This window comes from Heterodontus francisci, chromosome 20 (assembly GCF_036365525.1).
Source record: "Heterodontus francisci isolate sHetFra1 chromosome 20, sHetFra1.hap1, whole genome shotgun sequence".
Classification (NCBI taxonomy): Eukaryota; Metazoa; Chordata; class Chondrichthyes; order Heterodontiformes; family Heterodontidae; genus Heterodontus; species Heterodontus francisci.
In genome coordinates, this window is record NC_090390.1 from 35,085,112 (window position 1) to 35,098,162 (window position 13,051).

Below are 13,051 nucleotides of genomic sequence, written 5' to 3' on the forward strand. Positions count from 1 at the left end.
CAGAGGTGTAAAAATAATAGGGTAATAAGAGTAGGGGATTTCAACTTCCCCAATATTAACTGGGATAGTCTCAGTCCGAGTGTATCAGGCCTGTGTCCTCAGTACCTTGCTCTACGGCAGCGAGGCCTGGACAACGTATGCCAGCCAAGAGCGACGTCTCAATTCATTCCATCTTCGCTGCCTTCGGAGAATACTTGGCATCAGGTGGCAGGACTATATCTCCAACACAGAAGTCCTTGAAGCGGCCAACACCCCCAGCTTATACACACTACTGAGTCAGCGGCGCTTGAGATGGCTTGGCCATGTGAGCCGCATGGAAGATGGCAGGATCCCCAAAGACACATTGTACAGCGAGCTCGCCACTGGTATCAGACCCACCGGCCGTCCATGTCTCCGTTATAAAGACGTCTGCAAACGCGACATGAAATCGTGTGACATTGATCACAAGTCGTGGGAGTCAGTTGCCAGCATTCGCCAGAGCTGGCGGGCAGCCATAAAGACAGGGCTAAATTGTGGCGAGTCGAAGAGACTTAGTAGTTGGCAGGAAAAAAGACAGAGGCGCAAGGGGAGAGCCAACTGTGCAACAGCCCCAACAAACAAATTTCTCTGCAGCACCTGTGGAAGAGCCTGTCACTCCAGAATTGGCCTTTATAGCCACTCCAGGCGCTGCTTCACAAACCACTGACCACCTCCAGGCGCGTATCCATTGTCTCTCGAGATAAGGAGGCCCAAAAGAAAGTCTTAGTGCAAAAGGCTTAAAGGGGGCAGAATTCTTAAAGTGCATATAGGAGAACTTTTTAAGCCAGCACGTAGAAAGTCCTACAAGAGAAGGGTCAGTACTGGACCTAATCCTGGGGATTGAAGCCGGACAAGTGTTATAAGTGTCAGTGAGGGAGCATTTCGGGGATAGTGACCAAAACTCTGTAAGATTTAAGATAGTTATGGAAAAGGACAAAGATGGACCTGAAATAAAGGTAATGATTTGGGGGAAAGTGGATTTCAATATGAGAAAACAGGATCTGGCCAAAGTGGACTGGGAGCAGCTACTTGTAGGTAAGTCTACATCATATCAGTAGGAGTCATTCAAAAAGGAAATAGTGAGAGTTCAGAGCCAACATGTTCCCGTAAAGGTGAAGGGTAGGACCAACAAGTCCAGGGAACCCTGGATGCCAAGGGATATAGAGCATTTGATAAGGAAAAAGAAGGCTTATGGCAGATTCAGGGCGCTGAGAACAGTGGAGTAAAGAAAGTGTACTTAAAAAAAAGTAATTAGGAGAGCGAAGAGGGGGCATGAAAAAACACTGGCGGGCAAGATAAAGGAACATTCCAAGGCATTTTATAAGTATATTAAGGTCAAGAGGATAACCAGGGAAAGAGTAGGGCCCATTAAGGACCGAAGTGGCAATCTGTGTGTGGAGGCAGAGGACTTAGGTGAGGTTTTAAATGATTACTTTTCATCTGTGTTCATGATGGAGAAGGACGATGTAGGTGTAGAGATCAGGGAGGAGGATTGTGATATACTTGAACAAATTAGCATTGAAAGGGAGGAGGTATTAGTGGTTTTAGTGGGCTTAAAAGTGGATAAATCCCCAGGCCCAGATGAGATGTATCCCAGGCTGTTATGTGAGGCAAGAGAGGAGATAGCAAGGGCTCTGACACAAATTTTCAAATCCTCTCTGGCCACAGGAAAGGTGCCAGAAGACTGGAGGACAGCGAATGTGGTACCATAATTCAAGAAGGGTAGCAGGGATAAACCAGGTAATTACAGGCCAGTGAGTCTAACATCAGTGGTAGGGAAACTATTTGAAAAAATTCTGAGGGGCAGGATTAATCCCTTCTTGGAGAGGCAGGGATTAATCATGGATAGTCAGCATGGCTTTGTCAGGGGGAGATCATGTCTGACAGACTTGACTGAATTTTTCAAGGAGGTGACTAGATGTGTAGATGAAGGTAAAGCAGTTGATGTAGTCTACATGGAAGTCAGTAAGGCTTTTGATATGGTCCTGCATGGGAGATTGGCTAAGAAGATAAGAACCTATGGGATCGAGGGTAATTTGGCAAATTGGATCCAAAATTGGCTTAGTGGCAGGAGGCAGAGGGTAATAGTCGAGGGTTGTTTTTGTGATTGGAAACCTGTGACCAGTGGTGTACCGCAGGGATCGGTGCTGGAACCCTTTGCTGTTTGTAGTGTACTTTAATGATTTAGACGTGAATATAGGAGGTATGATCAGTAAGTTCGCGGATGACACGAAAATTGGTGGTGTCATAAATAGTGAGGAGGAAAGCCTTAGATTTCAGGACGATATAGATGGGCTGGTAAGATTGGCAGAGCAGTGGCAAATGGAATTTAATGCTGAGAAGTGTGAGGTGATGCATTTTGGGAGGACTAACAGGGCAAGGGAATAGACAATGGATGGTAGGACCCTAGGAAGTACAGAAGGTCAGAGGGATGTTGGTGTACTTGTCTATAGATCACTGAAGGCAGCAGCACAGGTAGATAAGGTGGTTAGGAAGGCATATGGGATACTTGCCTTTATTAGCCAAGGCATAGAATATAAGAGCAGGAAGGTTATGATGGAGCTGTATAAAATGCTAGTTAGGCCACAGCTGGAGTACTGTGTTCCATTCTGGGCACCACACTATAGGAAGGATGTGATTGCACTGGAGAGGGTGCAGAGGGGATTCACCAGGATGTTGCCTGGGCTGGAGCATTTCATCTATGAAGAGAAACTGGATAGGCTAGGGTTATTTTCCTTAGAGCAGAGAAAGCTGAAACTTGATTGAGGTGTACAAAATTATGAGGGGCATACACAGGGTAGATAGGAAGAAACGTTTTCCCTTAGTGGAGGTGTCAATAACCAGGGGACATAGATTTAAGGTCTGAGGCAGGAGGTTTAGAGGGGATTTGCGGAAAATATTTTTTCACCCAGAGGATGGTTGGAATCTGGAATACACTGCCTGAAGAGGTGGTAGAGGCAGGAAACCTCACAACATTTAAGAAGTATTGAAATGAGCACTTGAAATACCATAGCATACAAGGCTATGGGCCAAGTGCTGGAAAATGAGATTAGAATAGATAGGTGCCTGATGGCTGGCATGGACACGATGGGCTGAAGGGCCTGTTTCTGAGCTGTATAACTCTATGACTCTATGACCAGCATCCTTAAAGTCAGAACCGAGGCCTCGTCCACATGCTGCACCACTCCCAGTTGCCTTCACCAACTTTAAATAACTCAGGAAGCCACCAAGCACTTCTACAAACTCAGACAGGGCCAGTAGCAGATAATCAGCAACCAACCTGAGAGCAACTGGTGACTCCTTTAAATAGCACTGATGGCGAGTCCTTCCTGAATACATGTTCATCTGTTCTTTGGTTGAGATAGGGTGTTAGCTGGAGTGGTGAGGTCAAAACTTGACAGCACCACTGCCAGTTAACATTTCATGCTGACTGACGATCTGCCTACTCTACATACTTTGAGCGCGCCTTCCTGACCCTTGTGCTACCGACCTACCCAGGGGAGGCAATGGCGTAGTGGTAATGTCACTGGACTGGTAATCCAAAGGCCTAGGCTAGTGCTCTGGGGACATGGGCTTGAATCCCACCACGGCAGATGATGAAATTTGAATTCAATTAACAAATCTGGAATTCAAGAGCTAGCCTAATAGTGACCATGAAAGCATTGTTTGATTGTTGTAAAAACACATCTCATTCACTAATGTTCTTTAGGGAAGGAAATCTACTGTCCTTACCTGGATCTGGTCTACATGTGACTCCAGACCCACAGCAATGTGATTGACTCTTAACTGCCCACTAAAATGGCCTAGCAAGCCACTCAGTTCAAGAGCAATTAGGGATGGGCAATAAATGCTAGCCTAACCAGTGACGCCCACATCCCACGAACGAGTGAAAAAAAGAGTCCCAGCATAGGCAACGCCGCAAGTATACGTGCGCGTTGTGAACACTATTTAGAAACCATAACAGTACCCATAGCACCAAAACTACAGGGGCTACAGAGCCAAATTGTGTAGCCAGTGTATATTTGATGCCCACACATGCATGGGCAAAGAGCTTCACATTAATCACAAAAAAGCCCGATGGCTCGCAAGATGCCAATTGGTCTCAGTTACTTTAAAGGATTGCACATGGAAAGAAAAATATCAGCAGAGCCGTTCTTGTGGACACCTCATTAAACAAACTTTGAGCTGTAAATTGCTAGTGTTACCAATGACCAACTCTATCTATTCTCGACGTCCTGTTCCCAGATCTACATTTGAAGGAAATGTGTGATTCACTCACAGTGGAACTCCTCATCCTAATAAGGTCAGAAACTTAGACAGTTGGCAGCTGTTTAAAATGACATTTACTGGGTGGAATTTAGTTAGTGATAAATCTTGACGATTAACTGAGTGGGATTTACAGACTACCCAATGTAGTGCAGTTGCATTTACAGAACACATTCCATACACTTTGCTCAGCAGCTGGACTCCTATTTGTGTTTGTCACACATAATTTTATAGTGTATGATGATTGTACTTTTTTGTGTTAAACTGAGTCTTAAAATGTACCCAAGGGTTTTACTGAAGGAAAAGAGATGGTTTTAAAGATTTTTTTTCGTTAAAAATTTGCTTACCGCATCTGATGAGTTCTGGCATATTTGTGTCTGCTGCCAATGAAGGTTATCTGGTAAAATTGAAGAAGATATTAATTTAACTGAGATTGTAAAGGGAGGATGTTGCTATGAAAGGGTACTTTCAGGGAGTTTTACCAACCACGTCCATAAAAAGTAGCATTCTCTGTGGAAGCAGTGTGCATGTTTGTTGGCAGGGATCCTAGAAGCCCCAGACTGGTTTAAAATACTGTCGCCAAACTCTGAGCTGCCACCAGCACTGTAAAAGGGTTGGAATCTGTTGGGGAGAGAAGATTTGTATACCTGTATTGTATTTTTGGTATTGATATTGTTTAAAAACTGTTAATTTTGGTTACAGAAACAATGGGCTGAATTTTAAGGGAACGATGTGGATGGTTATGGAGATGTGAGGGGACATAAAATCGAGATGGGACACATTGACAGGATGTCTAACGTCATGATGTCCCATCCTGATTTTGTCCATGGTGATAAACAGGGAGGGCGGAGGTCTGATGACGATACGTCATCACTAGTTAAATGGCCAATTGAAAGTGATTTTATTTGTCGGATGCAATTTTATAAATGTTTTACAGGGTTTCACACATATTGAGGTGGTAGATCATGCCTGCCTGGAAGGGGAGGCTATCGAAACGGCAAACATCGAGGGCCTGGAAGGGCCACGATGGGAGAGCTGTGTGTCAGGAGGAAGGGGAAGGTTGCCTGTGTTACAGGGGGGCCAATTCAAGAGGGCAATGGGCAAGTGACAGCTGGGCAAGGGTCACAAGTGTGGCCATCAAGAGGGGGCCACTGACAGTGGAAGACTGCCTTTAAGTCAGAGGCCACTTATCATGAGCTTCATTCACCCAGGTTTTGGGAACCCCATTGAAGACAAAGTGCACTTGAACAGGAGGAAGGGCACCTTCAGTGACACCACAACAGACTATGAGCCCACAAGAGAGACCTCAGTGGCTTCCAGATCCAGCAGAAGGGTGAGGAGGAGAGAGAGAGAGAGGGAGGTTGCCAGTGCAGAAAGAGGTACCCTCCAGAAAAATGTACAGCTCGAGGCTCAACTACCTGCAGATGCCTGTGAGGCAATGGCAGTGAAGACTACTGCTCTCTGGGAAGGGTGGTAATCCAATGCCAATGGCCCTGAAGGTCACAGTGGTGCTGAACTTCTGTGCCACTGGATTATTCCAGGGATCCACAGGGGGCATTTGTGGAATCTCACAGTCCGTGCTGCATCGGTGCATCAAGGAGGTCACCAATGTCCTATACAGGTGGGCCAGAGATTACATGCACTTCCGCATGGATCCTAACTCACAGGCAGAGAAGGCCATTGGTTTCTAGGCCATTGCTGGATACCCCCAGGTGCAGGGGTCATCGACTGCACGCATGCGGCCATCAAGGTTCCAAAACACCAGCCAGTGGCCTTCATCAACGGGAAGGGCTTCCACTCCCTCAATGTACAACTGATCTCTGACCACCATAAGTGAATCCTGCAGATCTGTACACGCTTCCCGGAAAGTCGCCACGATGCCTATATTTTGAGGCAGTCCCAGGTTCCTGAACTTTTCTGCCCTTCCTCCAGCCATCAGGGATAGACCCTTGGACTACCCAGTGAGAACATGGCTGATGACACCTGTGAGGAACACACACATGGTTACAGAGAAGAGGTACAACGCATGGCACGGGACAACGCGAGCTACCATTGAGCAGGCCAATGGTCTGTTGAAGATGAGACTCAGATGCCTAGTTCAATCCGGGGGAGCCCTTCAGTATGCCCCGGCGAGGGTCTCCCATATCTTCAAGGTTTGCTGTGTGCAGCACAGCTTTACCCTGCAGAGGGATGAGCCGATTAGCAACCAGGAAGGTGAGGAGCGGACTGTCTCCTCAGATGGTGAGAAAGTGGAGTGGGAAGATGGGCATGCTGGGCCAGATGAAGAACCCCAGGGGGAGAATGATATTGGACATGAGAGAGTTGCAAGGGAGGCTCACGGTGCCCTTATACATTCGCAGTTCATTTGATCCTTTATGGCTCTTGTACCTTATCCAATAAAGGCTATCCTTTCTGTAGTCATCTTTCACCATTCCTTCCTTAACAATGTATTGTCTTATTGAACATTCGTGCTTAGCTGATCTGGTGAGGCTCTAGAGTTGAGCCCTCAGTGTTCTCCTTCAGCTTCTTACTAGAGGCTGGGATGCATTGAAGGGTCAAGCCCTTGATAGAGGAAAGAGGGAGGGAGTCATAATGGAGGCGGACTGAGTAGTGATAGACAAACGCTCACCCATGAAAATCCAGTGATTTTAAGAGCACTTCTTAATTCGCTTACGTGAATGCCCACGCAGTGCTGTCCCTGCGCTGAGGTTGAGGCCGCCTACTGAAAACGGTGCCCTGTGGCTACAAATGACCTTGGTATCCGTCCTCAGGATGCCTTGGGCTGGAGAGCCCCAACATGCTGTGGGCCTCCCGCAAAGCAGCACCGTCCTCTTTCAGCTGGGGTGTTGGATGAACTAGAGCCACTGGCAGAGGAGCAGAGGAGCTGCTGCCCGCACCAGGATCACCCTGAGAGGAGCCCCCAGCTGCAAGAGGCATACACTCCTCCACCCTATCAAGGCAGAATTCTGCCTCCCTGCTGACCTGAGAGGACAGAGGACCTGTTGGTGATTTGAGGACCCCTTTCCCCCTCTCGCCTTGCTACTGCTGCCTTGTGCCCATGGTCAGGATGAGGATATGCACAAATATCCAACAAACACTGAGTGGGAGTGATCCACCAACCTGTCAATGGAGGAGGCCACCCTTGCACCAGTCAGAGACAATGTCGAAGTCAAGGCTTCATGAACTCCTCCATCGACCGCGCTTGGGCACGCATAGCCTCTGGCATCTCTGCCAGATGTTGCCACACCTCTCGCTGCAGCTCCAGCATTTCTCTTGTTGCTGCTGAAACTAGAGGCATGTCATGAACCTGAGGCTCGGCATGGGTCTGGCCTCCCACAGTCTTCTGACTGTCAGAGGCATGGTCTGTCACCATCTCCGTCAGCTGCTGAGGTGTGTGCTATGCTCACCATATTCTGTGCCCAGATTTAAACTCGCGGGCAATCCCACCGAGGTGCATATATCTGTGCTGGTGGAGGGTGGAGCAGTAGGAGGGGCCGATGGATCCTCTGAGGCTCCTTCCTATCCCTCAGGGATAGCAGGATCTGCAGCACTTTTAATTGGTGTCTGCTTTGGCACAGCTTGACCTGCATGATAGAGCAAAGACCTGTGAAGGTCAAGGACCTGCCGTCCCTGCTTTGCAGATCCCTGTCTGCACCAGATGCCTGATGAACAACATGGCTCCATCTTTGCAGATACAGCGTTGTGCCCCATGTAGACCCTACTTACTATCTTGGGAGGGTGTCCCTGTCTCTTCGATCACAATGCTCCTTAGTAATAACAATAATAATGTGGAAAGATGTAGTTATCCACTTTGGTAAAAAAAAGAACTGCAGAGTATTTCTTAAATGGTGAGAGATTAGGAAGTGTTGATGACCAAAGGAACCTGGGTGTCCTTGTTCATAAGTCACTGAAAGCTGACATGTAGGTGGAGCAAGCAATTAGGTAGTGTTACAACTGAGGCGAGAGGAGTGCACTGTTTATTCTAGTTCCACTTCTCCACGGGTCACAATATATATTTAAATTTCTTCCCACTTGCCCATAAGGCCAATCATAGACTACTTTTATCCCAGAATAAAACACATCAACCAGGTTTCTTTAGTAAACAACAAAATTATCAGTCTATTATAAAACAAGTCTTAACCAGTAATGAAGTAAAGCATAAACACACAGATTGAAATACTAAAGTTCCCTTTTTACCTTAGCCCCTCACACCCACATACATACACTGGTTAACTGGAAAAATAAAGGGATTTTTGTTTGTAGAGCTCCGTTACAGACAAAAAAACACTTGGGCTGAATACTTGCTCATTCTTGAAGAAAAGGCAGATGAGATACGCTGTGTTCCAAAACTGGCATACAGTCTGGCCTCTGAGTACACGTAATCAGGTCACTGGGATCTTTTCGAACAGTTCTTTTCAGGTGGCGTTGAGAATTAATTTAGCAGGCTTTTCTTCAAAGACAGGAGATGAGATGAGTTGACACAGTGGACTTTTCAGGGTCTTTTAGAGAGGTGCTGGAAAGCTGGGTTGTAGTCTTCTCTCCTTCCTTGGGAATTCTCTTCTCTCCTTGGAAGTTCTCTTCTCTCCTTGGATGTTCTCTCCGTTTTTATACAGTTCAACCCTAACTCAAAACAATTCAAAAGCAAAACCGACAACAGGAGGTCAGCCTTTTGACCTCCATCAATCTTGACCTGTCATTTCTTTGTAAACAACTTCTCCAGGTGTCCAAAGTTCTCTGTTGTTTATTGAGCTGGAAGTCAGGTGGTTTCTCGGAAAGGTTTGTTGTTGCTGGAAGTCAAGTGATTTCCCGGAAAGGCTTGTTTTCCTCACAAAACCTCTCAGTGCCCCTTTAAAAAAAAAACATTTCCAGGGACTGTTTTTTCAAAGTCAAGTAGCCTTTACATGATCCCCTTTGAAAACCATAAAGTTTAACATTTCTTCAATCTTTCAAAAATGAATCCTCAAAAAATATATTTAACAAAACACAGAAGCACTTTTGTAACAAAAGGCAAATGGTGTGTTGGTCTTTATTGCAAGAGGAATTGAGTACAGTAGTAAAGAAGTCTTGCTGCAATTGTATAGAGCCTTGGTGAGACTGCAACTGAAGTATTGTGTACAGTTTTGGTCTTTAAGGAAGGATATAATGCCATAGAGGGAGTGCAATGAAGGTTCACCAGACTGATTCCTGGGATGGCGGGATTGTCCTCTGAGGAGTGATTGAGAAGACTGGGCCTATATTCTCTAGAGTTTAGAAGAATGAGAGGTGATCTCGTTGAAGCATACAAAATTCTTACAGGGCTCAACAAGGTTGATGCAGGAAGGATGTTTCCCCTGGATGGGGTGGGGGGGGGGTTCTAGAACCAGGGGACACAGTCTCAGAATAAGAGGTAGACCATTTAGGACTGAGCTGAGAAATTTCTTCACTCAGAGGGTAGTGAATCTGTTGAATTCTCTACCCAAGAGGTCTGTGGAGGCTCAGTCATTGAGTAAGTTCAAGACAGAGATTGATAGATTTCTAGATATTAAAGATATCAAGGGATATGGGATAGTGCAGGAATATGGTGTTGAGGTAGAAGATCAGCCACGATATAGTTGAATGGCGGAGCAGGCTCTAGGGGCCGAATGGCCTACTCCTGCTCCTATTTCCTGTGTTCCTGTGTGGGTTCTTTCCATCCTGTGGTCTGGCCAGTTTCATGGCTGCCTCCTCCATTGGCAAAATAGCATGCAGAAATGGCAGCCCACCCACTCCCTGTGGTTATGTGCTATCTTCTCCTACAGACAGAGGGAAAGGAAATGTTGGACCCTTAGCCACATCAACTCCAACACACAGGCTGCTGGCAGTGTAGTTGCACACAGACACCTCCTGCATGTGTTCCCTTCCCAGGGATCTCGCAAGATTCAAGTATGACAAGAGGCCTGCTTTCAGGACCACCATGAGAGGCCGCTGGCAGACATGTGCGTTCCCTGTTCCTTTGCCCGCGTCTGGGGTGGGGGTGGTGTGGTAGGTAGATCACCCAACGCCATGTCCTACTTCAAAATGTGCAATGCTCAAGAGGATGAAGGGATTAAATGATACTCCCTTTTGAAGCTCAGATGAAGTCATTGAGCCACTTGCGGCACTAAATCCATGTGAGCATTATAGAGTCATAGAGTTATACAGTAAAGAAACAGGCCCTTCAGCAATCTGGAGCCAGGTCTGCTTGGTTTGGTTCACTGGTCTCCTCCTCCCCTCCCTTGCAAACAAAATATCCCTCCTCTCCCTGACAGCCTGTAGTAGCACTTGGAGGGAGGCATCAGAAAAGCATGGGACCTCACGGGGTCTCCTGTTAGCCATCTCTAATCATCCAATGTCACCTCCTCCTCTTCCAGACCTTCCCAATGCAGAGTTCAATGCAGGGTTGGCAGCCCTTTAAAAATGGAGCCAGACCCTGCCAATGCATCACCTGACACTGTGGTCCCCGCCTCCAGGCCCGACTCCGACCATGCAATTGGTTGGAATTCATGGCTCATTAGTCTTAATTGGCTGGCCACCATTGAATTGCATGCAGCAGGTCGTTCCATCTCCCAATGTGTCTTGTGCCCAACGCTAGGACCGACATTCAAAACATAAAATTCAGTCCAATATCAATTAACTTCTGTGAATTAAGTACAATTGGTATCATTACAGTGTTAACTAAATGATATGAACAATATCTCTCTGTATGAGGAGCTACGATTTTCACTTTTGTACAGCAAGATTCTCAATTTATACTGAATGTATTGAACAGCACTAGAACAGTAAAAAAAAACAATTCTTTCGAAGTCACATTTCATCACTTTGTATCTGGCCATTATATCTCCTCCAGTGACTGAGGAAGGTATGTACATGGCTACAAATATTACTAAATCTCTGGCTTGTCCTTGCTTCTAGGCAATTGAATCCCTGGGAGCTGGGGTATAAAAGATGTTTCAGTGTTGATATCACTGCTGGGGGCACTGGTGCCTTTCGAAGGATTACTTGCTTCTGGAGGAACCTATCTCTTTAGAAAATCCTGGGTTCATTTACTAATCTATATTGAGTTAACTGGCCTCAGCTGAAGTGGCAGTGGGACTGTTACAGTGAACTCAGAGCTCCTTGTGTAGAGAGGGGAAGCTCAACTGGGGTTCCTGCTTCCATTTACTATCCACCAATGCCTCATAAAAATGCATGTGTAAGGATGTTGTGTATGAGGACTGGGTTGGCTACTCTTTCCCCATGGCCAAACAGCCTGCCAACACCCTCCCACAGGAGGAAGGGCCAGTTGGGTGATGTATCAGAATGTGAAAAGTGCCGTGGAACTGTACCCCAGCAAATATCAATGCCTTTCGGAGAGCAGGAGGGGTAAATCTGGCAAGAAAAGTACTATTTGTTTCAAGAGGATAATATTAATTGCTTTCATTAGTTAATTATAGTAGTTCTGCAGTTGTATTTTGCTGCCAATGTTATTGATGAAGAATTTGCATGTCGTTGTAACTTTGTACAGAGACTTCACCCTCCCCTTTCCTCCTTTATGCTGATTCATGTTGAATTTCTTTTGTTGTCTTTCTAGACCACGGACAAAAGACGATCTTCGAGCTTATTTTTTACTTGTACAGGTATGAAACTATTTTCTGTTATTTTCTTAAAAGAGATCACTAATATCAAATGCACGGGGTATAGTTCACAGTGAAATAATACAATAACCACTCACGATACCTGTAAAATATTCCTCCTGAATCTGTTGCTAACATGTTACCTTTAAAAGGCTGATCTTGCATACAAACTCCACCATAGACGAGTTGGGCCCAGTGGCCTGTTTTTGTGCTGTAGATTCTGGGTAATATGCTAATCATGCAATATGTTGTTCCACATTCTGCATGCTGAAACTATTAAATATGACTGTTGTCATTTGTTTGGATCCTAGGTTTCTAATCCGATAATTAATGCTAAGTATTAGTTTTTCTTTCCTGTAGAATCCTCAGTTTACAAGCACATCGACATACGTCATCTACGCCCATTTGTTACGGCAGACTGCTACTTTGTCAGAAGCGGATCACCACTTTCTGGTCCACTGGTTTAAAAAGTAAAATATTTTCTTTCTTTAGTGGACCTAAAATAATTTGAGTAGGATATGGTTAGAAAAGTTTCACACGGTTAACATTAACTTGAGTACAAATTATGAGATGTAGATTTGTTCTGGAATCTCTGTTAGTCTCATCGATGTTATGATGCTTAACAGGAGAGTCACATCTATAAATACCTTTCAACTGGGATAAAATTTACCTGCATGAATAAAGATTGCCAAATGGGGGTGTTGATGGACTCTACTCTGATGCAAGTATCAGCAACCAACTTCAGGACACATTCACTGAGAGAGCTTTAGAAGAGCTGAAATTGATTTGGAAATTTATTGGATTGCTGAACTAATTTTACCAACATGAATAGTTTATAAAAAATGTAATTTGTGAACAGTGGTATGGCTAAAGCATTTCCCCTCTCTGTTGCCTTCCATTTCTCCAATCCTTGAGGGTAATTTTGACTTCGGCAGAAATAAAATATGGGAGAGATGTAAAATGCATTGCCAATTCATTCTAACCCATTTCATACTCACAAAAAGTTTACCTCCCCATTGTCCATAAATCATTAATGCAGCTGGAAGAATGCTAATTCCCTTCCTGCCAATCAATCATAAAGCTGATAATGGTGTAATTAACATTCCTGTAAACCCTAATCTACAATTCAGTTGAGACTATGATTTGCAATTTTGATC

At 45.3% G+C, this 13,051-nt stretch overlaps 1 protein-coding gene across 10 annotated transcripts in view; it reads left to right on the plus strand.

Annotated features, from left to right (window-relative positions):
- The window catches only part of hectd2 (HECT domain containing 2), a 227,820-nt gene that overhangs the window by 66,282 nt on the left and 148,487 nt on the right, over positions 1 to 13,051 (plus strand). For all 10 annotated transcript variants that reach the window (XR_010977048.1, XR_010977047.1, XR_010977046.1 and 7 more), the window contains 2 exons: positions 11,852 to 11,897; positions 12,255 to 12,364. Coding sequence is in view for 7 of the 10 variants with exons in the window: in XM_068052587.1 (XP_067908688.1) it covers positions 11,852 to 11,897; positions 12,255 to 12,364 (156 nt within the window). In the remaining 3 variants the exon portion in view is untranslated. The remainder of the gene's footprint in view (positions 1 to 11,851; positions 11,898 to 12,254; positions 12,365 to 13,051) is intronic.